General features: G+C 46.6%; 1 protein-coding gene across 5 annotated transcripts in view; it reads right to left on the bottom strand.

The window, feature by feature from the left end:
* Positions 1 to 865: 865 nt before the first annotated feature.
* The window catches only part of LOC138165301 (deubiquitinase MYSM1-like), a 31,364-nt gene continuing 6,467 nt past the window's right edge, over positions 866 to 25,762 (bottom strand). The window contains exons 5-21 of one of the 5 annotated variants that reach the window (XM_069093476.1): positions 24,981 to 25,059; positions 23,239 to 23,337; positions 20,835 to 21,598; positions 16,874 to 17,004; positions 15,501 to 15,604; positions 14,937 to 15,014; positions 13,133 to 13,221; positions 12,389 to 12,443; positions 12,124 to 12,213; positions 11,442 to 11,492; positions 10,758 to 10,832; positions 9,940 to 10,128; positions 8,763 to 8,895; positions 5,713 to 5,818; positions 5,509 to 5,566; positions 3,186 to 3,384; positions 866 to 1,374 (exon numbers count right to left, since the gene is read on the bottom strand). In XM_069093476.1, coding sequence (XP_068949577.1) covers positions 3,214 to 3,384; positions 5,509 to 5,566; positions 5,713 to 5,818; positions 8,763 to 8,895; positions 9,940 to 10,128; positions 10,758 to 10,832; positions 11,442 to 11,492; positions 12,124 to 12,213; positions 12,389 to 12,443; positions 13,133 to 13,221; positions 14,937 to 15,014; positions 15,501 to 15,604; positions 16,874 to 17,004; positions 20,835 to 21,598; positions 23,239 to 23,337; positions 24,981 to 25,059 — 2,272 coding nt within the window. In that variant the 3' untranslated portion in view covers positions 866 to 1,374; positions 3,186 to 3,213. The remainder of the gene's footprint in view (positions 1,375 to 3,185; positions 3,385 to 5,508; positions 5,567 to 5,712; positions 5,819 to 8,762; positions 8,896 to 9,939; positions 10,129 to 10,757; positions 10,833 to 11,441; positions 11,493 to 12,123; positions 12,214 to 12,388; positions 12,444 to 13,132; positions 13,222 to 14,936; positions 15,015 to 15,500; positions 15,605 to 16,873; positions 17,005 to 20,834; positions 21,599 to 23,238; positions 23,338 to 24,980; positions 25,060 to 25,762) is intronic. The other 4 variants (XM_069093474.1, XM_069093478.1, XM_069093477.1 and 1 more) reach the window with 4 other exon arrangements.

The following is a 25,762-nucleotide window of genomic DNA, read 5'->3' as shown; positions in this document are numbered from 1 at the left end:
ACTCTGGGGAGGTTCACTTCCACAAGGTCACCTACTACATGATGTTATCCAGCCAAAGGCCTCACAAGCAGGCACTTCTGGGGATACAATTAGTGCCCAGCCCATACCAGCCCAGACTCAGTGGAGGGCTGTGCTTTATCTTCAGGCCCCCTGTAACTGGAGCTCCCTCCTTCCAATGACTTTCAGCAGGAAAGCCAACCTCTTACGGACACTTTCAAGTGGCTCAATTTGACACCGCAGACACATGGAGCTGAACAGGCTTGGTTCTTTTGCAGGGGCAATCCCCATTTTGGGATCTTGTGATGACAGTTGGAGACATGGGGCACCCGCTGGCACAGTAGGTTCCTGTCCTTTGAGGATTTCAAACCAAGGCCTGATGACCACCCCTTTGAAGGGGGCTCGAGTTCAGGTCCAGGTCAGCCTGGAGATGCTTAAGATTTCGTGAATTCTTGCCTCCTGAGTGCTCCCCTACCTCTACCCAGAAATGAGTGACATTCTCATTAAATGCCAGACCTGACCATGCCCTCCCGTCTGCAGGATAACAGTCACTCTGTCTGGCATTGAAAGTCTTACCTAATTTTTCCGGGTCCATTTCCCATCACTCACCCCCTGGCTTCTGGGTCTGCTTGTTCCCCTGAACACGTTTCACTTCTGGCCTCCACAAGGAGGCACTCCCAGACCCCCTCACTCTTAGCACCTCCTCTTCCCACAACACTCCGTACAGCTGGATTGGTACATGATTTGCACTTGTGCTTTTCCCTTGGGTGTCATAACTCTTTTTTACTCCTAGCTCCTAGTATAAGTGCCTGGCATACAGCAGGTGCTTAATAAATGCTTGTTGAAAGAAATAAGAAAAAAGCCAAACTTGGTTTTCCGTTTTTTTATTCATCTTCCCTCTTTGCGGAGCTTTTCTTTTCATTTCTTGATCAAGGCAACACCCCAGAGATCCCTGGGTCTTCTAGCATAATCTACAGTAGGTCCGCTCCTCCTGATGAAGATGGTGCATATTTGTACAAATAAATGCCATCCACATACAGTGCAGGTCTGTAACGTCACAGCTTTGCTTGCACATAACGCCGCAGATCTGAAGACAGTCAAATTCATTTTAGTTAATTGCATGGTCAAAACACACTGTCCCCATGGCACACCTGGAAACATTACTTATGAAATGTTTTACTAGGCATGGGAGGAGTCTGAAAGAGTGGCTGCCTAAGAATGTCCAGTCAGGCTCTTCTGAAACACAACTGGATAGTCACATCCCTGAGAAGAGGCCGGACCCGCCTGGTGACCTTCTCAGATGGGGGAAGAGTCTAGGTCAGTCCCGTGGCTTTGGGACCTACGCGGCCCACAAGTTTCACAGGCTCACTGATTCAGCTGGGGGAAAAGATGGGGGACAGAACACATTCCATTTAAAAACTGTCCTGGCACTAATTCACAACATACTTGTAATTTGGAGAAGGAGATGCTAATGCTTTAGGCCCTCAGAGATTTTCTAATCCAAACCCCTCACTGTACAGGGGAAGAAATTGAGGCCCAGAGAGGTTGTGATTTGTTCCAATTCGGCGAGAGCCTCTGGCTCAGTACAGATTTGCACATTGTGTTGTCTAAGAATTAGCTCAATTCCATGTTAACAAGAATCTGGTTTAGGGAGAAACACTCAATTCTGCAAAGCGTCTTCAGGCCCAGCCCGGGCCCTCATCTGAGGCCTCTTGCCTGGGCAGGACAATCTTCTCCTCCAGGGTCTCCCGTATACGGCCAGCCTCTCCCCTCACTAACACACATAGCTTCCCCATTGCTGCCAAAGCCCTACTCCTGAAGCAGGGATATGACTAGGGCATGCCTCGATCAAGAAGCTTTAGGGGCTCCCACTGAGCCCAGGATAAAACAAGTGGCTTTACTGGGCATTAAAGCCTTTCGCCATCCAATCCAATCTACCCTCCAAGGCTAACTACACATCAGTGCCCCTCACACACTCTACATTCCAATCTCACAGGCTGACTTGTTCACTTCTCATACGTGATCGCTAACGAGGCCACCAGCCCCCTAGTAATATGGGGCAGTCACTGTCTCACATTCCTGTGTGAAGCCCGAGTCCTCAGCACGGCACCTGGTAAATACTTGCTGATTGATTATTAATTAGGACGCTGAGAAGGAAGGGGGAAGCAGGGAGGAGTGGAATTAATCAAATTTTCTTAGTAACTGAGGATTAAGCAGAATGCCCTAATTTCAATCAATTAACTAATCAGAATTTATGCCTTAGTAAATATTATGCAGGGAACATAATTGGTTTGTATGAATGACTGCCTCGCAGGGATTTTTCTCAGGATGGGTGATCAATTCCCAGTGCAGATGAGGAAAGGCTAAGAAATTGTCCCCAACACAGATTACACAGATTGACTCAAGGATGGACCCTGGAATTAAAATAAAATCAAACAAAAAGAAATCACAGAATTCTAGACCCTGGTCCCCTCTTTTCCTTCTTGCTTAGAAGCAGCTGAGAAAAGTCTTAAAGGTTAAGTGACATAGCCCACAGTAAAAGTCTTTTTAATAATGGCAAAATCATGAGTTTGGATTCTTCTGTAGCCAAGGGACCAACTCGGCTGGATGCGCCTCAGATTTCCCTTTATTCTAACAGCAAGCGGCTATACATGCAGACTAGCTAAACCTTTGGCTCTCCATTCTTTCAGTCCCTGGAATGAACTATTTTCTAAGGTGAAAGTGCATGCACATGCGCGTGCACACACACACCACTTTTATCTGTTGCTCATCTATCTTCCATCCCACCACTGACTTGCTGCCTGTCCACACCGCCCCCCCCCCCCCCAAACAAACAAAAAAACCCAAAGCTTCATTACATTGAATGGTCAATGGTAGCTGGTGGAAAGACATTGAAGAAATTCACAGGCAAATGAAAATGGAGGGCAGAGACAAGAGGCCCGACCTCATCACCCCATCCACAGGCACACAGGCACAGCCATGCCCTCCAGTCACCCTTCGGGGGTGAGCACCCTCGAGGTGATGGCCCAACGTTGTCTGACTGCAGGAGGGTTTACACACTGACTTATATGCTACAGTCTGGATTCTTTACTAGATAAGCACTGGTCTCACAGCTGCCATTGCTGCCAAAACAGAGTACCGGGGAAATGCAAAGCTGCGAAGGTGGCTTTTCAGGAATGCCATTTTACCTTTAAAATAAAAATATCCACTTATAAGCTATCCCAGAGACAGCTGGGGTGGACACACAGGGCAGCCCTCGCCAGCCGTGCCCTTCTCGGGTTTGCTTCTGTAACGGCAAAGGAACAAATTCTCTACTTGAATCAAGAATTCCTCAACAACGTGGCAGTTGGTCACTTTGCCCAGAGTCTTCCTTAGACACACCAAGAGCTGGTTTAAGAGAAAATGTTCACCGTTAGTACATTACAGAACGGATGCATTAAATGCTTTGCAGAAGTGACACTTCACAGGTTTTCAGGGGAGGGGATGGAAGCTAGAGTTTTGTGGAATTCTTCTCCCTGGCTAAGAACACATGCAAAGGCAGGAGGTTCATGGGACCAAGAGGTGATCCTGGGAAGGATCACTGCTACAGGTAAGATCATCATTGTTTTCTAAGGCTTCTGTGAACAACCACTTCATGAGGCAGGGCAGGCAACATTAGCCCCAGCCTACAAATGTGCAAACCAAGCTCCAACTTCTTTGCGTGGCCTGTCTTTCTATGGATGTCCTGCCACTGCTGATGAAAGGGAATCTGGCTATTGATGAAAGCCTTGTTTCTCCATTTTGCTCCCTTAATGCCCTTTACCAAAAGCCCGATACGACACACCAAAGGAGAACCGTTCCCCTTCATGGAGTGGAAAAGCTCCTTGTGCTTCATGGCCCCACAAGAATCACAGAGGCAGGAGGAGGTTACGTGATTTTGATTATACTTATTCCGATCTACTGACTCTTGGTGTTGGATGGTGGGTGCTTCTCTTTACTGCAGAAGTGAGCATGGGTTGTCTTCAGTGTATGAAGCGAAGCGCTCCCATGTGGGGGCGGCGGCTCCCTGCCCTCCAGAGTTCTCGGAGGCTAGAGGAGTGCTTGGGAAATGCTGGGGAGGGGCTGCCTGGTCAGGTACACGTTGGACAAGATGCTCAGGTGTAGAACTGTGATCTTGACCCCTTTGGTGACTATGTGACCCACAACATTGAGCTGCACCAAATGAGACATCTACCTTATGTATAATATTCAGAATACATTTAAAATGCTCTATTCCAAACGGCAATGCACCCTCACTGGTCTCAACTCCTCAGATGAACAAAGACTTAGGGCTGACAGAAAACTAAACAGCTACTTTATTTCCCCTGAGTTAACTCCAGCACCTGAGTCAGGAATTACAAAATGCTGGGACCATAGATCTGGACATGGTCCCCTAGCCAGCCTCATTCACCCACCACCAGAAGCACTGATCTCCTGTTTAATGGGCCAGTCCCTCAGCATCCTGCCTGGGCTCCCCACAGCCCCTCTCCCGATTCTGAGCAGCGTTCATTCTTGGCTGTTTTCAGAGTCCAGGGGGCCAGATTCTCTCTTCTGAGGCTCGTCAGACTATGGCTAAGTCTGACCCAGGTTAGCCCTTCAAATATGATCACCTCAAAGATAATTCTTTAGGATTAACACCCGTGTTTTTTTTGTAACATCCCATCCGGCAGTCTTAACACTGCTTAATATTCCCTGGGGCTGCTTCAGCCCAATACTGGACCTGATGCCCCACATGGGGTCTGACCAGGGTGAAGGATTGCAGGCTGACCCATCACTCTCCTTTCTGTGGGCATCTACTGACGCTGCCTGAGGTGACATGGGCCTCCCTGGCTGCCTCTGCTGTTGACTGATCCCAAACTCCTCCAGTCCAAGAAAACATGGCTTTTTCCAATGTGATAACATAGGTACAGAGCTCTGCACACCTCAGAGTGCACTTAATGCTTATCATAGCATCGCCGTCACCACCTACCTAAATTGGTTTCCACTCACATCCACCATCCTGCTCTGGCACAGAGAGCTGACCTTTGGAAGCCTCATACAGGATCTCAGGCCGTGCCTTACACCTACTGTCACCTCACAAGCTCTGGGACCCAGCACTGCAGCTCTGTGTCCTGACCCTGTCACCTCACTGTGTCGGCTCTACCGGCTGGCTCTGTCCAAACTCATGGAGGTTTAGGCTACCTGTCCTAAAGCTAGCAAAGGCAAAGCTGAGCTTTAACCACAATGCTTTTTATACTCAAGAAAATGAGGAAAACCAAGTTTATCCCTCAATGCTAACAAGTGTATGCTAAGACATCATCATTTCATATGTAAGCCTGGGCACCAAGACATGTTTCTAATTATCTCTTGGAAATTAATTTTAGAAAGGGAGAAGTAATAAAAGGCTACATGGCAAATTCATCCATGAAGCATTTGGCACCATGGGATAACACACAGAGAAGAACAGCTTCAGATACTGCGAACAATGAAACCAGTTTTTAAAAGACAGCTTACTTTCTGCAAACAAGTCAGGTCAGAATCCCGGTGAAAGATTTTATCCATAGGGACGCCACTGTGGGAAGAATATGAAAAGAGAGTAAGGAAACAACAGGAACTGATCAGCCTGGGGTGGGAGGGGGCCAATCTGACATTTAACTTGGGCTTTCTTTAAAGCGTGACTTAATGAGGACGCACGGTAGCTCGACAGTCAGACTATACCTCGGGGACAGCCAGTAGTTTTCAATCATCCATCTTGTTTTCTCAAACACCAACTCCCACTGAGGTTCTCCTGACATCTGCTCTACTTGGAATTTGTAAGGCACACCTAGGAAAAAGCACAGCAGGATAATTCCCATGGACCACTGTTCTGTATTTCTTACACACAATGTGTGAGGTGAGGATTCTTACATCCTGAGTCTGGGCCTGTCACACAAGGCCAGGACTGAAAGACCCTATTTCACCAAAACATAAACTAACAACAGATTACCGTCACCTGGTGCTTTAAGGATGCCCACAGGCCTTCCCTACCAAAACCTCAGTTTACAAATGAGGAAATACAGTTTTAAAGAAGCAAAGGGATGTGCTCCAGTGGAGCACAGGGAGTGTCCCACCTGGGATCCTCCTGGCTCCTTATACAAAACCTCTTAAAGGCTCAGAAAGGAGGGAGATGGGCACGAGGGGAGGCTGCCATATATTGCTCTGGAGAAAAGGGTCAGGACCCATGCTAGAAGGGGAGGAATTGGGAAAGATGAGGCATAAATGAATGGTTCCAGTCTAGGGAAGGCTCAGATAAACAACTCTTTCTCTGCCCCAGCCTCTATAGCAGGCATGTATGTACACATATATGTATGTACATATACATATGAAATAATGTAGAGTTTTATATATATAAACTCAAACATAACTAAAACTGATTATTTAAAAAATTCTGCCTTTTTAGTTAAGCAAGGACTATTCAGTGCTTATAGATGGCAGGCACTGTGCTGGATACTGGAGATACAGAGTAAGCTGGGCCGTGCCCTCAGGATGCTTACATTCTGGGGCGGCTAGGTGGCACAGTGAGTAGAGTGCCAGCCCCAGAGTCAGGAGGACCTGAGTTCGGATCCAGCCTCAGACACTTAACACACACACACAAAACCTGGCTGTGTGACCTTGGGCAAGTTACTTAACCCCAACTGCCCTCCAAAAAGCTAAAAGTCAAAAAAAAAAAAAAAAGCTTACATTCTGTTCATGATCAGAAACACATCAATGCAGGATGCACAGACTGCAAGTGGGTGGGAGGAATGACTGAGAGAATAAGGGAAGGCCTCTCCAAGGAGGATTCATTCATTCGTCTTAAACTAAGCTTTTGTTCATTACTTCAATCTGCCCAGTCTGGTCCTAGGCAACCTTTCTTTTTATGTTCTGGTTCTCCAGGTGAGGTACACAAGTGAAAAGCCTCCAAATAGAAGCTACATTCAAAGGTCTTTTCTTGAAAGTTTAGTACACAAGATTAGGTGTGCTCTGTAGGGTAAAAATCAACTGATTCATCAGTCCAACTGCTCATAGAAAGCAATGGAGGGGGAGGGGAAGAGAAAGTCAGGAAGAAAGGAGACATAATGATCCCCATTCAAACGATGGAAATCCACTGGTGAAGTGCTTATCCAGCACCTCCTAGGTGAATCTCAATTCTAACTAAGATAAGAAGGAGAAAGAAAAGAAAAGAATGAACTCTACTTATGGCCCCGTAGAACAGGGTGTGCACATACCTACGGAATCATCAAGCGCTCCCCAAATACCAAATCACATTATTAAGAATGTTTTTCTGATGTGAAGTACTGAATGTAAACCAGTGACAACTGCCTTCTAGACCTGTTTTCATGCCCTTGAGTATTCAGAAAAAACAAAGCCCTTGGGCTCATACTCTGCCTATTAATAACAAGCACAGAGCTTAACCGCAGGAGACTAAAGAAGTGATGAAGAGAATTAAAAGTTAAAACAGAAGAAATCAATTTTTCAAGGCATTTCTCAAGGAATGCTCAAACATTACTAAAATTCAGAACTCGCTCCCTCCTCTGAGGCCTAGGACGAAGCTGCCCTTGCCTCAGCATCCATGATGCCTCACGAGCCAGCAGGACGAGGGTTCCCAGCACCTTTGTAGAGATGTGCAAACAGAAGCGATGGGGCCTTGCCGCGGTCATGCAGCAACAAGAGCCAGGACTTACTTAAGCCTGGTTTCTGACGATTGGTCAGTGACTAACAGTAGCCCAATTTACCAAAACAGTCATCTGGAAATTACAAAGTAATCTCCAACGAAATAATGTCACGGACTGTTCTGAGGGTTTTGGATGGGGCTGTCTTTGGCACTGCTATGGAGATGAACCCTCTGCCAGTGCACTTGACTCCCTGCACTGAAACAGCCTCTCAGAGACTGGCCTCAGGCAACGAGAGGAGTGGTGCCCTGGGCAGAACCCAGGCCCAGGTCTTCCTGCCCCCAAGGTCCACTCTCTCCCTACTCTCCTAAGGCTGTCATACACTAGATTTACGTGCATGTCTTCAGGCCTGCACCCAATTTTGAGCTTCACGAGGGAAAGAACCAATATCTTACCAGATATATTTAAAGCCGTAAGGTATATTATGAATGAGGAACATGAGGCCTGAATGGCTCCCAGGAAGCAGTACCAGAGCTGGGATCTGTCCCCAAGCTTCCTGACTTGTTTACTACCATTCCCTGCCATTTCAGATGCCCTTCCTCTCTCTGAGGAGACGGGCCCACCCACCCACATAAAGTCCTGGTTCAGCCTATCTTCCCCAACAAAGTGCTCTGGGACTGTCCCCCCAGCACAATCCCTCCTTCAGCAGCAACAGGAAGTATTCAGGAGACGTGTTTAGATGCCTGCTTTGTGCCAGGCCTCATGGGACAGTTTCCCACAGTAATCTGCATTTTAAAGAAGAGGCTGTTGGCAAACCATGCCAACTGACAGGCCTGCCTGGGTAGAATTTCAGGTGGTGTCACATCTGGCCAGCAGTCAGCTCTCTGGCCAGTGACTCGTTTGCTTTAGGAGATCCTGAATTCGGGGACCCCTCAGAGCTCTGAACATTCCTCCCACGGCTGCCCCAGGAGTGTGGGGGAGGGGAGCAACCATCTCTGTCTGGGCTGAGCTGGGGAACCTCTGTCTATATCACCCAACTCCCTTGGGGGCAAAAATCCCTTCTCAGCCAGTTCCTGTGATTTAAAATTCCAAGTACTGAGGACAGGAAATAGGCAAGAGTTTTCATCTGATACTTACGGTAAGAACCATCTGAACTAATTTCATCACTTATAACCAGGCAGGTAATTTGGGAATATGGTAAAGGATTGTTTCGATTATATGGGCTAATGATCATCCCAATGAACATTGCTCCACCTCTGGAGAAATAACTCTAAAACAAAGAGAAAAAAAAAAAAAACAGGAAAATGCTGAGTTACAACTACATAATTTAAGAAGCAAGTGTTTATCCCCACCAGTAAACATAATTAACATCCATGGAAAAGCAGAAAAAAAACTAAAACCCTAATTTGCTCTTAGCATCAGAAACAAACAGGCACCTCCTTATTTCTGGGTGTTGCTATAAATAAGAAGAAATCCTGGCCTTCAGAGGCCTGGGTGATAACAAGCAAAGGGGGCAGGGTGGACGAGCGGGTACTTCCAGCTGAGGACAAGGTGGGAGGCGCGGGGTCAGCTTGGTTTGGGGGGAGGTGTGCTGCCCTCCTTCACTCTTGGTTAGCTGAAGGTGAATGAAAGCTGGCCTTAGAGCTGCTCAGAGTAAGGGGACAGTGGTGGGCTGGTCATCTGGAAGTGGCGAGCTGCTGTGGGCACCACAAGCAGGGCAGGAAGAAGGGAAGGCATCTGGAAGGGTTGCTGGGCTGAAGCTAAGCTGTGGAGCTGAAATTTAAAGTACATTAATAATTCCATATACAGAAGAGATAGCAAGGCATAGTAAGCAGAGGGTTGGCCTTTGGGACCAGAACGACTTGGATGCAAGCTGTGCTGTTGCTCTGTACTAACTGTGGAATCCTAGGCTGTGGTCATATGACAGGCTGCGTCACCAGAGGGTGTTTCCTCACTATAAGTGACCACACCAGTGAAGTCACACTCTCTTCCCGATGACCACAAGGAGCCTGTCCCCGATGCCCCATTGAAAGGAGGGTACCCAGGCCTAAAACGTATCATCTCCTGTCCTGTCCCACTGCCTTCCCCGCTCCCCCATCCAGCATCAGGCACCCCTCGCCCCACAACATGCTTCAGTTTCTTTTTACGTGTCCTTTCTCTCATCAGATCGTGGGTTCCTTGAGGGTAGGGCTGATCTTTTGCCTTTCTTTCTGTCTCCCTCCAGAGCTCAGCATAGCGTCTGGCACATAATAGGAGCTTTATGAATGTCTCCTGAGGGAGTCTCTCTTTCACACACACACACACACACACACACCTGGTATTTGGCTTGAGTGTCAATATCTCGAAGTGAAGGGTTCGGATCAAAGGCAGGATGAGAGTGGTACCAGCCAATGACGCTGAATCCTCGGTCGGCCAGGGCCTCTGATGCTTGGGTTTGGGATACTGGGTCCATCTCACATTGCAGTCCTGTGCTCAGACTGTTACAGGGCTCAGCTGCACAGACCTATTGGTAACGATCTTCTAAGATTACACTGGAATACTAAACTCATTTTAACTTCATGCCTCCTCTCCCCTACACATGTGACATCGAATGACCCCAGCTTCAGAGGCCTCTTTCTCTGATTAAGCATAAATCACACTGCCTGGCCGTGGGGTGCTCAAGAAAGAAAGAAGGGGGGCGGCCAGGTAGCACAGTGAGTAAGAGCACCAGCTCCAGTGTCGGGATGACCTGGGGATTGAATCCGGGTTCAGACACTAAGCACCCACCCAGAAACACCTGGCCGTGTAACCTTGAGCAAGTTACTTAACCCCAATTGCTTTAAAAAAAAAAAAAGAAAGAAAGAAGGAAAGAAGGCAGGACACGAGGGCTGAGGCACTGGCGGTGTCTTCTCAGGCACAGACAATCCACGATCCAACCAGAAACAGGCGCACTCATACTGTCCCATCCTCCGGGGGCTTCCCCATATCCCATCAGGGTTCTCATGGGCCTGGGTTATAAGACACAAGGCCCATGGCAGCCTCCTTCAAAATGAAGCCTGTCTTTTTTGGGGTCATTCAGTTGTCCTCTGCCCCCCCCCCCCCAACTTCATGGAAAGAATTTGGGGGGCGCTCAAGGGTGAAAAGCTTACTTACCTCTATCACCTTCTCAGACTCCAAGTATCTTCCTCCTAAGAGACCAATCACTTCTGCCATGGAAACATGAGCGTGCTACAAGTAACAGAGAATACACTTGGAAAAAGCATACACCGCCAGGGTGAATGAAGAATCAAGACCAGCAATCTGGGGAGGGCACTTGCTGAGGGAGGCAGGGTGGCCTGGAGGATGTGGGCCTTTCAACACAGGGCTCCCCACCACCACCAGCCTCAAACCCATCCTAGATGTTAGGGGGACAGGTTGAGTCAGACTAATGAAAGCTCTTCTGTGGAAGAACATCAGGGAGAAACGCCCAGAATCAGCCTCTGGAGGAGGGAGGCAAGCAAAGCAGGCCCTGCGATGCTTTAGAAACAAGAAACTCCCAAATTATAGGTTTTGCTGCTTATTCTCAAGGAAGCAGCCAAGGGATATTCAGATATAAATGAAACTTAATAGAATAACAATGATGATAAACAGTCTGCAAAAACTCACATTAATTTATTCTCTCTAAAATATGGGAACATGCAACTGTTTGGCTTTTCTCCAAAAGAAAAATCTTATTTTTAGATTCTTTGTAAAGGATAGTTAAGTTCCAAAATACACGTCTTCCAACTGTCCCTTATGCCTGCAACAAAAATATACGAGAGTACAGATCAGATGACCTGGGCAGCTTGGCATCCTTACCAAATCCATTATTAAAAGTGCTTCTGAAGCCACTTGCACCTGAAACGGTTCCTGAAATATAAGGGAAAGACAGCATAAAGATAGAGGAAGTGCCGCCAGTGGCCCCCACCTGCTCTCCCTCCCCAGCCTCCCCAGTCCAGTCCAATGGGCAGCACCTTGCTTTGGCTCCCTGGACTGGCTCTCCCACAATGACTCTACTGAGGCTTGGCCCAAACCACCACGAGCCTCACCTTGGCGCCTCTAAGCTCGCTCACTCACACTGATGGTACTTATGGCCTGTCTGCCCCCTGTAAGCCCAGCCTCTCAAGCCCCCAAAGGATCTCAAAGAACCACAAAGTAAGGGCCAACCAAGGGTGTCAGGGTGACGCATGCTTGAGTGGTGGAAGGAGGCTGTAGTGGGCTAGCAATGGCAACAGCATGGGAAAGGGAGCAAAGTGACTGGGAGTCTGGACAGCGCACTGGGGAAAAGTGTGGAAGGCTATGGACCAGAACTGGCCCGGGGTAATGGTCCAGGGAGTGGCCCCAGGGACAAGATCCTGAGCTATCCTTTGGTTCATGCAAGCATCCTTCCTTATCTTTCTAAGTGCCTGTAGCAGGCAGGGCTCTTGGCCTGCAGTTGATGGAGCTCCAAGGGATCCACAAACTTGGATGGAAAATAATTACAACTTTATTTTTTACTAACCTTCAGGTCCTTTGCAATCCTATGTATTTTACTGGCTGCATTTAAAGCCAAGATGCGCAGAAGGGGCCTGTGGACTTCATCAGAGACCACCTGGCGGAGGGGTCCAGGACACATAAGAGGGGAAGGAGCCCTGGCCTCTGGCCTGTCTGCTCAGACACATGATGTCACATGTCTCTCTGTCTTACAAAGCCTAGTGGAGGGCTGAGCACATGGCAGTTCTCCATGAGAGGAACCCCCGAGTCACACAACAAGGGGCAACAAGTACCTGTTTTGCTTCACTGAAGAGACTGCAAGGAATCAGCTGGAAGGGGTCAAAGGAGCTGCAAAAGGAAACATTTTTCCCTTTACTACAACTAGTGGGAAAAAAGGACCAGGAAGGTCACTCCATTAATATTTTTAAAGTAACAACATTAATAGAAGCATCACATGAGAAAAGCAAACTTTGGTGGCAGAGTATTCCACAGTATGGATCCCAAGGTACAAATGGGTAAACACTGGAGAGACCTTCCCAGGCCAGAGAGCTCTGACCCCTGAAGTAATGGTTGAGGGCAGGACAAGGGGAGGAGCCCTAAGCACTTTGTGAAGACCCCCACTGTCAGGGGCTGTATGCAAAGGCCCAGATATGATGGCCCCAAGATGGGAGAGTATGGATGGACTGTGGGCAGAGCTGGGAGAGTGGTACCCTCACTGATGAGACCTCAGACTCCCTGCTCTCCTAGGACCATTGAAGGGAGGCACACTCTGCCCAGACAGACCCCCCCAAGGACAAAGTACAAATCTGCTAGAGTGGAGGTGGTAAAGACAGTAGTTAGCAGGAGGGACCGTGGTGCATCCACACCAGCTGAGGACCCATATCGCCTGCACAAAGGATGGCCCCCCAGCCAAGAGCTTAACAAACACTAAACGTTAAAGAAGCCTATATGGCCTGGTTGCTTCTGGGGACACTGTTTCCTATCATTCTTTCAACCATTTACACCAAATAACCCTTTCCAAACAGCCACGGTGTTACCTTTTGGGGAGCTTGGGAGCTCGGGGAGCTTTGGTAGGCTTGTTTTTTTCATCTTCCCTCCTTTTGGCTAACTCCTCAGCAGAGAGATGCTGGAAACAAAGAAACACTTGATCAAACAGTAGCAAGGATAAGGCAAAGGCTGTTCCAATCTACTGTGTCAAAGCTAAATCTATCTGAAGCCAGGGCTCCCCACCTCCCCCCCACCCCCCATGACAGCACCTGCATCTGCTGCTGGACACAAGAACAAGTCTCAGCCTGAATAGCTGAGAACTGGCCCCCTCCCACCCAAGCCGAATGTCTAGACAAGAAGCCGGGTCAAGCAGGAGAACAGGGGATGCTGGAGGTTGGCGTAAGGAGTCTGGATGACTTTGGTCACGTCTCTATTACTTACTGAGGAAAGCCACCATTTAAAAAACAAACCAAAAGGCCCCTTCAGCTTCTATTCAGGCTAACACAAGAAAAGCCTCCATATGCAAACAGTTTACTCAGATGCCTCCTCCTGGCAGAGGTCACACTTTGGCACTAGTGAGGCTGAGGATGTGAGTGCAGTACCTACAGGGACCCTGGAGACAGGTGGCTGCCATAACTCTGTTTCCCCACCTTGGAACCAGTGAGTGCCAGGGAAGTGACCACCTCAAGAAAAAGACCCAAAGGCTTCAGTAACAACCTGTGGCCATGGGCAAAGGGCAAAACTGAAATGAGAACCAAGCCCTGAGCACTTATTAAGAACTTATGGTGTACTCGGTGCTAAGGATTAATATACAAATGATGCAACAGAGAAACCCTCTCACACAGTCTCCCTCCCCCCCACCCCACACACACCCACACCCCCTAAACAGACTAACAGCAGACACAGACAACAGACACAAAGCTGACTGGGGGGCTGAGCAGGTGGACACTCACATGGATGCCAGGACTCAGGAAAGGCTGCAGGGAGGGAAGGGAAACCCTAAGTAGAGGGGAGGATGGAGGGTATCCAGGCCCGGGACTAAAGCACAGAAGTAGGGATTGGAAGGAAACAGCAAGGCCATTTGGGGTCAGACCCTGAAGGGTGTCTGCAGCTAGAAAGAGGAGTTTCCTTTCAGATGATGGGAGCCCTCTGCACACTGAGAAGGGAACCACGAGGCCAGTGGCTGAGCTGAAGGGAATCCCTCTAAAACCAAAGACAAGCTGTCAACGTGGACCAGCCATGCTGCAACATCCTGATAGGCCTTGTCTGGCTCTGGGAGCTCAGGTCAGGGTTGGGGGAGGCACCTTCCTATCTGAGCTCTCATTTGGGGGATGGGAAGCTCCTCAGAGCCAGGATCAATGTCAGGGCCTTGCTCTAACCCCTTGTGCCCAGTGACAGATGAGAGTCCCAACTCCACAGAAGCTGCAGATTAGCAGGGTTCCCTGCAGGTAGGACACCTTCCTTGATCTGGGAGGGAAAGTGTTTTGGGGATGGCAGGAGAGTCAACCCCTTCCAGAAGTGAAGGAGGCAGTGACAGGGGCAGAGTCTACAATGTATTTGAGGCTCAAGGATACAGCTAATGAAGAAATAGCCTCCTCTCAGATAGGGAAACTCCATGGTTTGTGGCACTAGGTCTCTAAGGGCCTTCCCAAATGTTGTGACTTTTCATGTTTCCTAACTGCCATCATTTCTTTTACCCCATTTCTAGTTTGTCCCTCACTCTTCATCTCTCTGTCTCTGTCCCTCTCTTTCTCCCTCCCTTCATTCAGAGAAGGACAAGTTACTAGTGAGGGAGGGAGAAGGAGGTCAGGTTTGTAAAACACGGGCCTCCGGGGGCTCCAATGTGGATGTTACCTCAAATGTCTGTCCCTCCAAGTCCCGGGCATCACACCAGTTCCCCCATGGGTCTCGAACTCGTCGCCTGCGAGTGCGCTGTAATAAGAAGATTAAATGAAATGTTATCAATCTATTCATATCAAATCACTGACAGTGATGAAGTTTAAAATGATGACCCCTCTAATCAATGCAATTATCTGACTCTAACAGAATCCTAGCATGGATAGAGATATTAACACCATTGGCAGAACAGGTTGTTTTGGGAGTAGGTTTACATATGAATCTGGAGGTGCCTGAATTTTAGGGTTTTTTTTTTTTTGGCTTTAGCAAAATTATACAGAATGCAGCATGGAGTGGAAGTTAAGACAAGTGAAAGGTTAAGTGAGATATTGGTAAAAAAAAAAAAAGACATTCTACCTGCCAACCCACTGAATGGACATGTGAAAGAAACCTTCAATGATGTAGAAAGACAGAGAGAGGGGGAGAGAAGAGGAAAAGACAGAGGGAGAGACAAGAGAGCAACGGGAAAAGAGGGAGGGAGGGAGACAGCCCCAAGCCAGGAGGCCCCGGAACACGGCTCACCATCGACTGCAGCCGCTGCGCGAGCTGGTAGGCTTCTTCCGCATCTCTTCCGTCTCTGACTCGAGTCTTGTCAGCAGGCTGTGGTCTGTTATACACGGCCTGCTCTATGGGAAGCCAGAGAAAGCATCGACTTTTATTGTTTTATGAAATGATTTCAGAGGAGACTGACTGACATTCAGCAGATACAAGGAAGGATAGGGTGCTGGAAGTGGGAAAGTCCTGGGTGGGGAAGGTGGCCTGCCCACAGTGCCAGCTCTGAAATGCTCAACATCCAGACCTTTTCCCAAGCCATTGCAGAGGGGACCTCAAAAGCACTGAGCTCTCATCCCTCCCTCCCTGGCTCTATGAGCTATCCGCTCTGGGGATGATAGTCAGCAGCAAAGGGCCCTTTAGACTGAGCTGTGGGGACCAATGAGGGCAAAGGTCACAGGGGGCAGCTTGGCGGTTCTCATGCAGCAACACGAGTTTCCAGAATAATCCATTTTGTACTCAACAAAATATCCTCTATGCTCAGGGCACTTTCATTCTAACAGAGTTAAGGAAGCAGTCCCACTCTGTTTCAAAATTGGTTAGAAATGTGTCTCCAGTCTAGTTCTGGGGAGCTTTCCTGTCTGGAAGCAAAAGAACATAGTGATCACCCTTCCTGAGTGTCTGATGACCAGAAATGAGCCTCCAGCTTAACTGTCAGGGGTGGGTTTGTCAGTGAGAAATGGGTGAGTGATGCCTGTAGGTGGTCCTGCTGAAAACACCTCTTGAAATTCACTCCTTTATTGGACATGTGCATCCTTATAATTCAAAGGGACAATCTCTTCTGTTTTTAGAGGCTTCTGTTCTGTGGAAGTTTGGTCTAATTACTTCCTAATCTCCACTTACATACTATAATGCTAACTCAGTAATAAAAGATAAAAATGCAAATTTAAAAGACACCCACAGCTGAGGGATGTGGAGCTGGGAAGGAACCTTGGAAAAAAATAATGTTAGGGCATTGTTCATTTAAATGAAAGCTGAGCAACCACTGTTTTCTGGGATATCAATTTGGTCACTAATATTCAAGCAACTTCTAAAAGGGGTTTTTGATATTTGGGGTCTTAGCATATCACCTGCGTTTTTTAAGTTAAGTGAGTAACATCATAACTGCTTTAAATTCCTTTTCCTTTATCTGATTTTTAAAGCACAGTACTATTAAACATGGGGCCAGATTGTCTTCTATGAGAAATTTTCAAAGGCAGGTCAGAAAGAAAATGTTAACAAGCCAATCTAAAGAAAGGCTTCTTAGCTAACTTTTCAAGACAAAGTCTCTTCTTTGAAGAGATCAAAGGCATTAGCATGTGCTGCAAAGATAAAAATGTAAATAACTTTTTTTTCATTCTTACCACATCCAAAATTGATGGCTCCTATTAATTCCAGGTATGTGTGTATCCGTCCAATGCAGTTCACATCACCACAGTTCTTCAGGCCTGGACGCACTGAGGTCTTATTCAAATATTTTGGTTTGCATTTTTCCCTAATGTTTTGGAAATATAAAAATAAAAATTTCACTTCTACAAAACATTTGAATACTTGTCATTTCTTAACATTTTCTCTCTTAGTGTGTAGTCAAACTTTCCAATGCTTTCATATAACTTTTCTCAAATGAAGCTGTCCGTGCAAAGTAGGAAAGGTCCCAGAAGGAAAGATTTCTGTAATAGTTAAAATATATCCATTCACTTAAAAAGTTATGCAGTAACTAATAAGGTACAGCAGCATCATTTTTGCAACTGGATTTTTCTTTTTTTAAAAAATATTTTAGTTTTCAGCTAAAGAAGACGTGCAATCTTATATTAACATATATGTACAATCACATTAAGCATATTTCCATATTAGTCATATTGTAAAGCAGAATTAGAACCAAAGGAAAAAACCACAAGAAACAAAAAAAGAGAAACCAGTCTGCTTATATCTGAATCAGCCTCCACAGTTCTTTCTCTGGATGTGGACAGCATTTTCCCATCATCAGTCTTTTGGAATTGTCTTAGATCCTTGCATTGCTGAGAAGAGCTATGTCTATCAAAGTCAGTGCTCATAAAATGTTACTGTTATGGTCTACAGTGTTCTCCTGGGTCTGCTCACTTCACTCAGCATCAGTTCATATAAGTCTTTCCAGGTTTTTCTGAAGTCTGCCTGCTCATCATTTCTTACAGCACAATAGCATTTCATTACAATCATATACCACAACTTGTTCAGCCATTTCCCTAATGGATGGGCATCCCCTCAATTTCCAATTCCTTGCCATCACAAAAAGAGCCGCTATAAATATTTTTGTACACATGGGTGGGTCCTTTTCCCCGTTTTTCTGATCTCTGGGATACAGACCTAGAAGTGGAATAGGTCAAAGTGTATTCACATTTTTATGGCCCTCTGGGCAGTTCCAAACTGCTCTCCACAATGGTTTAATCAAGTCACAACTTCAACAATGTATTAGCGTTCCAATTTTACCATAGCAACCGGGTTTCTCTCCAATGTAAAAATTCACCAGATTTTAGTTACAAAGAGGCTGGAAATTATAAACATGCAAATGTAGACATGGTGCTTTTTGGAAGTAAGCTTAGATAACTGAATTTTAAACGTGTTTCATATTAAAATACATTCACAGTTCATTCCTGGGGAATATCTGCATCATATTCTGATACAAAGTGAATTGTAAAGTTTAAAATGGAGGCAGTTACATAACGGAAAGGCGACTAGTTTTGGAGTCCCAGGCCTTGGGGAGAATCTTGCCTGGGCTGCTTAGTGACGATGTGATCTGGGCAAATCATCAGTTCCTTCTCCATAAAGGGAAGGACTGGGGCTTGATGACTGGTCTCTGGAGTCCTCTTCAGCTCCATGTTTACAATACTCCTCTGCCCCTTGGTCCTCTGCTCAAACTATTTCTAAGGCCAACTATACTAGTTGTTGAGAACATCACCTACACTAATACAATTACAAGAAAATGATGTCCCTCACTTAATATCCTATACATGAGGAAATCAATGATTGTTGCCAACAATCATGACAATAATAACTGACATTTACATGGCATTTTTCATGTGACACCATCTTATATGTACTCTGAGTCCTATGAACCAACTCACAGATGAGCAAACTGCGGTTGAGAACAGCCACGTGAGCTGCCCACATTCGGACACAGGTCTCCCTAACTCCAAGGCCAGAATCTGCGGTGCCAAATGGACTCCATGTGGTCTTTCAAAGTGGATGTTTTGGTGGCTGAAGCCTCCCATCCCTCTTCCAAGACACCCCCCCCTTTTCACTGTCGTTCCTTCTCCCCTCGGCGTCAGTGAAGAATTGCCCAGCTCCTGTCAGGAGATCCCGCTCAGCCCTGTTCTGCCAAGATCAGCGTGGGACCCTCAAGCCCAGCAGGGATGGTGTCTGCACAGACCAACACTGGTCAGGACTCTTGTGCCACCACAGACCATCTTCCAGGCCTCCATCTCTAGCCAGAAGATAGATGGACAACTCAGGACCTTGTGGAGCCCAAAAAGGAGAAGAAAGGGAGGAAGAGGAAGAGGACAGCTGCAGTCTTTTCTTTATCCCTGACACACTTCCCTTGGTGAGGTCTCAAAGACAGGCATAAACATGGAAAAGCTGCTTCTGGGGAGGAAGGTCAAGGCCAAGCCGGACCTGAAGCTGGTAAGTCTGAACAAGCTCAGCCATCTGTCTGTCACCCTCTGGCAAGGGGCACCTGCATGTGGAGCCCAAGAGCTCTGGTGCCGGGCAAAGAGGAGGCCTGGGTAGCCTTACAATGTTCGGCAAATCTTCACTCTCTGAGCCTCCATTTCCTCATCTGAAAAATGGGAACTCTACCTACCTCACAGGCTTATGTGAATATGTGTGGGGAGAAGATGGAACCTTTAAAGTGTTGTGTCAATATCACGTATTATCATAGCTCACGGTGACACAGCACTGGGGAACCCAGTCTCCCCACCATGCACAGAATGCTCTAACTCCATAACAGGAGCCTCCCTACCAACAGGACCAGCCCACCTTCAGGATGGCAGAACAGGAGGATCATAAGGAATCTCTGCACCCATGGCCCAGGGCACCAGCCCCCGGGACAGGACTCTCCCGAGGCCTCATGACTCCACACCCCCCATGCCCACTGCGCTAGCAGAGGAGGGCTGACGCACAGAGCTTCCTGAGGCCTCCTCAGCAATCTCCTCCACTCCTCACTCGTCCTTTTCTCACCATATTTATGCCTCCCATCTCACCCCTGCTCTTCTCCCCGGCCAGGGACCAGGCCCTCACCCCGTCGTTTCCACAGCCTCCTTCCACTGCAGCCCAGCCCCCACAATGCTGCCAAAAGAATTCTCCTTAAGCTCTCCTAGGGCCTTGTCATTCCCCTTCAGCTCCCTAAGGCCTCTTTTGCCCTTGCCCCTCCTCCAGGACCCGCCCTGCAGGTCTGGGCCAGCCCTCTCCCTCCACCTCCTCCATGAAGATGCTCTTGGCTCCCCCCTCCTGATGTCCTTAGGTCATTTAGACCCATCTGTGATCTGGGGGCCTCTCCCCTTAGAAGGGGCACAGGGCCTGGCGCAGAGGAGGGGCCAAGGACGTTCACCACAATTGGCCTGGCTTCCTCCTCTCTTTGCCATCTTCCTTGTTGGTGGCTGGTGGCTAACACTGGACTCAGGATCAGGGAGACCAAGCCTGTGATCAGACCCCCAAAAGCTGTGAGTTTAGTTAAGTGAGCCTTAGTTTCCCCATCTGCCCAATGGGCATGTGGTGACCGTGGATGCCCCCCAGAAGCATACTGCTCAGCTAGTCAGCTGGCTCACCACCCTCCCCTGGCTTCCTATTGCCAACTGGGAAAAAAGCAGAAACTGCTCAGCATGGTCCCTTCTGCTGGCCCTGCTGCCCTGAACACACCCTTTAACATCCCAGACAGACCGAGTCTTTCCAACAAGTCCCTGGTTTTTTTACCTCCACACCTTTGCTTGAGATACTCTCTCCTCTCAAACCTTCTCCTGGCCCGTTTTTGCTCTTGCCATGTTCTTCATAAAGCCTTCCCTGAGTCTGAGCATCTCTTCCTCAAATCTTTGGAAAAAGGCAAACAGATGCCAGGTATGTGCTGTTCTATGAAACAGAAATGTTCTACTGACTCCGCCTCCCCACAGTCCACCCCCTCTAATGAACAGATGCCGATCCTGGGACAGAAAGGGCTCAAGAGATAGAGCTTCAGGAAAAACAGCCATAAAGTGGGAATTCTGAATACTGAGTCCTGCCTGGTTATGAGCCTAATTAAAGGACACACGAATGGGAACTGGAGTCTCAAAATGTCATTCAGATACGGTTTTTTCTTACCACTGATCCAAAATGTAATTCCTAATCTTCAAATAGCGTTCTGGAGTCTTGGCCTGGCGGCCCTCAAAAAACTCTGGGATGGCCTGCTTCTCCTCCTCCTGAATGGCATCTCTGTCCACTGACGCCTCCTGCTCAGGCGCCCTGAGCGGCTCCGTGTCCTCTGGGCTCTCTTCGCCCACTTGGCAGGAGGGCCGAAAAAGCACCTCGCGATTGAGGACGTCCTTCAGCCCTCGGCCAAGCTCTGGGCCGGCTCCCTGCTTGCCGTCCCCCAACAAGGCACCTCCTTCTGCACCACCACTGAACCTGGATGTCTGATCGCCACACACCTGGTCACATCTCCCACCATTGCAGCTGGACTTCTGCAGCTGGGAAGTGATTCCCGAGACAGAGAACGCTTCCCTCTGCCCTTGTGAGGCGCCGTGAAGGTCCTTCCTGGGAGTTGCAGAAATGGCAGGGTCTTGTCCCTCAGGAGGAATGAACCCCTGGGGGTCTGTTATATGGTCTGCATTATTGGAAACATTGAATAAAAGAACACTGCCGGGATTCCTTAGTGGGGTGTGAAAAAATCCATCTGACTCATCAGTGATGTCTACTTCTTCATCATCGGATAGCACCTCGATTTTTACAGCATTCAGGTTGGGGTCAGCAGGCCCCTGAAAGCCTAACGAAGCCCCAGAATGCTCCCCGGCAAGCGCATCTGGGGCCTGAAGGTGGCTGCTGCTCTTCAGTGTGGCCACGCCTTTCCCCACACCATCTAATTTTGTCTTATCAATTTAAAAATAGAAAAAAAAAACAAGAAAAGGAAGAATTTACAACTTAAAAGGCACAAAGGGAAGAGAACATTAACCTGAGTCTCCTTGATAGTTCATTTCTACACACATGCACACACAGACGCACACTCACACACAGACCTTATTCATCTGCCTCATTCATTCAGGCTGTGGTCACTCCTATTCACCAAATAATTGAAACCCTGCTGTCATCGACAAGAATGACAGCATGGCCCCATTTCTCTCTCTGTAAGATGAGTGCTGGACATGCTCTTAGGTGGGATTTGGTCTCTAGCTCTGGGGGCTGAAAACAGAAAACTAGAAGTGTCCAGAGAAGGGCAACGAGACTGGGGAGGGGAGGCAGAGGGAAAATAAGAGGGATCTCTAAGCATTTAAAGATCTGGGGTGTGGAAAAGTAACAAATTAGATGCCTTGTCATTGGCCTGAGGACCTGTACCCCACCTGTCTGATCCTGGCACAGTCACCTCCCTTCCAGGTCAGTCCTAATCATCTGTACAATGAAAGGTGGGACCTTAGAAGCCTCCAAGCTACAAAGCTACGATCCTGACCCAGAAGTCATGGGTGAAAGCTGCAGACGGATGGCCTATGCTCAATGTAAGGCGAAGGACCCTACTGAACAGAAAAAATGGCTAGAGCCAGGCTCCCAATTCAAATATGAACAACAAATATCTCCCCTGGGGGGGTGTTATGTAAGCAAACCCTGCACAGGGGGACTGAGGGTCCTCCTAGAGGTGTGCTCAGAGGGATGACGAGGAGTAGGCGGGGCATGGACCACCTAGGTCACCACAGCGGACACTAGGCAGGGTTTTTTTTTTTTAAGCAATCGAGGTTAAGTAACTTGCTCAAGGTTACATGGCCAGTTATTTCTGGGTGTGGTGCCAAGTATCAGAGCCGGGATTCGATCCCCAGGTCATCCAGACACTGGAGCCAGTGCTCTTACTTGCTGAGACATTTGGCCGCCCCCGCAGGGTGTTTTTGTAAGTGCATACACCACATCTCCAAGCTTCACAGAACCTCCAAATGATAACTTGGGTGGGTGACGAGGGCAAAATTTTCAAATTTGGGTGGGCTCAGTTAAAAGAATGCTGGATCTGGAAGCAGAAAAGATGAGTACTCTTCATTTTTGGTAATTAATCCTGTGGTTTTGTTTTTGCTAATTCAAGACTGTATGCTAAAACCACATTTTAAAGTTAAGGAAATCATTCAATTCATCAAGTAATTCAACAGCCATGGTGTGGCAGGCAGGGGCTGGTACACAAACAAGAAAGTCACTCCTACTAGAACTTCAGAGCTGGCTTCTGTCGGCCAGTGTTGAGCTAAGGCTCAGCACTGACTAAGGACTAATGCTATGACTTGGGGAAGGACATCAACATTTCCTAGACTTTTCCTCCTTGTCTAGCTCGGTATGTTTTGAGGATGTGCATCACTGATTGCCAGTTTGCATCAGTAGAGTCTGAACGATTTAAAACATGACATTTTATAGTAAGATGGCCGAGTCTAAATTGAAAGTCCAGTGTTTTCTATTTATTCCATTCAATGGGAGGTGGTTTCTTTTTTCTGTTTTTCTAAATGTAACAATTGACCATTAACTACACAACTTAGGGCCTACTTACCTTCTTCCTTAAGTACTGTCTGGCATAACTCCTGACTTGTAAAACACTGCGGCTTCCTATTAGTTTTGCAATTTTGGTCCACCTCCGACCAAACTTGGCCTGCCGTAGTAAAGAGAAATTTTAAAATGTTTGTGTTAGCTTGGAAATAGAGCCTGGATAGGTATGTCTTCTAAAAAATTACAAATTAAAAAAAAAAAAAAGGAACACTAATCACAAAAACATTTTCGTTTTCCTTCAAAACCAGTTTTGAGCCCCCAGTTAATCGAGTCGTAATTTACTGCTGATCTGTAAAAACTAATGACCCTATGCAGTTAAGTGCAGGACCTGGAGTCAGAAAGATAGAAGCCCAAATCTTGCCTGAGACACTTAATGCACCATGAGCCTATGGCCAGGCTACTTTGTTTTAGCAGTTCTCTCATTTGTAAAATAGGGATGACGTCAGCCCCTACGGCACAGAGTTATTGTGGGGATAAACATGAAATAACACGGTAAAGTACTTTGTAAACCTTAAAAACAAAGATAAAACCCATGGCCCCTCCACCCTAAGCAGTGCAATCATTCCTAATTATGTGGGTTTTTAAAAGATAAACAATCCACCAATCTATACCTATCCATATTGATGAACAGGTATATAAATAGAACAAAGCTCTTTTAGAGTCCAAGGACAAAAGTCAGACACTAATTATTCATGAGAAAAGATAACAGGTTTCTTTTTTCATCTTTAAGACCAACCAAATATTACTACTACTCCCTAGGGACAGGCCTCTCACAAGGGCATCGGCAATTAACTCTGGGGCTTGTTCCTCAAACCCCCAACAACACCTGTCTACACTGGATCCTCTTGTTCTAGGTAAGTCTACTGGTATTCTCTGCCCAACTAAAATACTGACAAAATGGCTGCCTTTGCTCCCGTACTGCTCAGAAAAAAAGGTAGAGGAAGAGATGTGAATGCTATCTGCATTCAAATATTACCGTGGTGTCACAGTGAAGATAAAATATAAAAAGTTCATATTTAAGATTCAATTGCACTGATTTCATTTAGTAATTTCTGAGATGTATAAACAAATTTCCAAAGAAATGAAAAACTCTATTTTGTACATTCAGCAGCATTTAATAGTAAACATATTCTATACAGTTTGTTTTTACAGAGGGGTACAGGGAGAGTATTTCACAATTGTACTGCTAGGTGCAATTTTTTCCACACTGATTACCTATAAACATTTAAATTGATCTTTATGAAGCATTTTTGCAAATAGGTTGTTTCTGGTTTCTAACCAAAATGAAGCCATTTTGATTGCTTGAAGAATTCCAAATGCCTGAATTAAAATGAAAATTTTCAGGCAATTGCCAAGATATTGTTAATGATCCAGATGGGCAGGCATTAGGTAAAGACACACCTAAGAACTAAGGATTTTTCACTTTTTGTCTTGATACTTGGCATCATACAGTCTAATTTCTCTAGGTTTGTTCTAGGCCAGAAAAAACTTCTTTTGTGGGTTAAGGTTGCTAAAAATAAATGACAATGATTTTAGTGGCTTACTATATTAGGCATCATATTTTGGATCTAGTTCATTATTTCATTTACCTCTAGAAAAAAATGTGACAATCATAAAAAAAATTTTGTATGTGAAATATAGAACACTTAATCTCTTCCCTAGCAGCTATCACACCTATCTGTGCCTAGGAACAGCCAGAGCTGCTAAAATAATTTTATCAGAAATGACAAAAAGGTTCTTCTTTACCAGGCCTTGTTCAAATAGCTCTTTTTCTCCCACTGTCCACTTGACTGAGTGACTGGCTGGCTTTGTAGGTGACTGAATTCTAAAAAAAAGAGGGGAAAAGAGGTAACATGAAAAAAGGATCACGAATAAAGAACTTACAACCAATACAGCCAGAAATCATATGGTTATAGATTGCACTTAAATTCTGAGGCCCAGATCAGGGAAGATACAAATTCAGGGGTACTTGGCAGGTACATTCTTTTGGGGGGGAATGGGGCTAACACCAGGGAAAAACCATAATGGGACCAAAAAATGACATCAAGCAGGAAGCAAGATTAGTCAATACTTGCTAAATTATCAGATCATAAAAGAAACAGGAAGCCTTCGGACCTGCATTCCAAGCTTCTCAGAAATCAATCTCTCTTTCCTTCCCTCCTTTTCTAGAATCTTGCTTCCCTTCAATCCCCTTTCTCCTCTGACTTTAGAATTTTTGCTTTTTGACAACTCTATGTAATTAATGATAAGAAAAACCAAATGAGATAAAGAAGTTCTATATACCGTGTTTCCCCGATAATAAGACACTGTCTTATTAATTTTTTTGGACAGAAAAACACCAGAGGGCTTATTTTCAGGGGAGGGCTTATTTTAATGAACATTGACAGCAATTTTAATAAACAGGTAAATGTGAACAAAAAAATGTACCTTTATTCAATAAGCAAATCACTGGGGAAGAACAGGATGATGCGCTCACTGCTGCAGCTCTGATTGGATGCAGCTCGGAGCGCAGCGTGCGGTTCACGGGG

This window comes from Petaurus breviceps, unplaced genomic scaffold, assembly GCF_028583685.1.
Source record: "Petaurus breviceps papuanus isolate PSGF00001 unplaced genomic scaffold, PetGlider_PUasm1.0 208, whole genome shotgun sequence".
Taxonomy (NCBI): Eukaryota; Metazoa; Chordata; class Mammalia; order Diprotodontia; family Petauridae; genus Petaurus; species Petaurus breviceps.
Note: the sequence above shows the minus strand (reverse complement) of the source record. Positions and strands in the feature narration are given on the sequence as shown.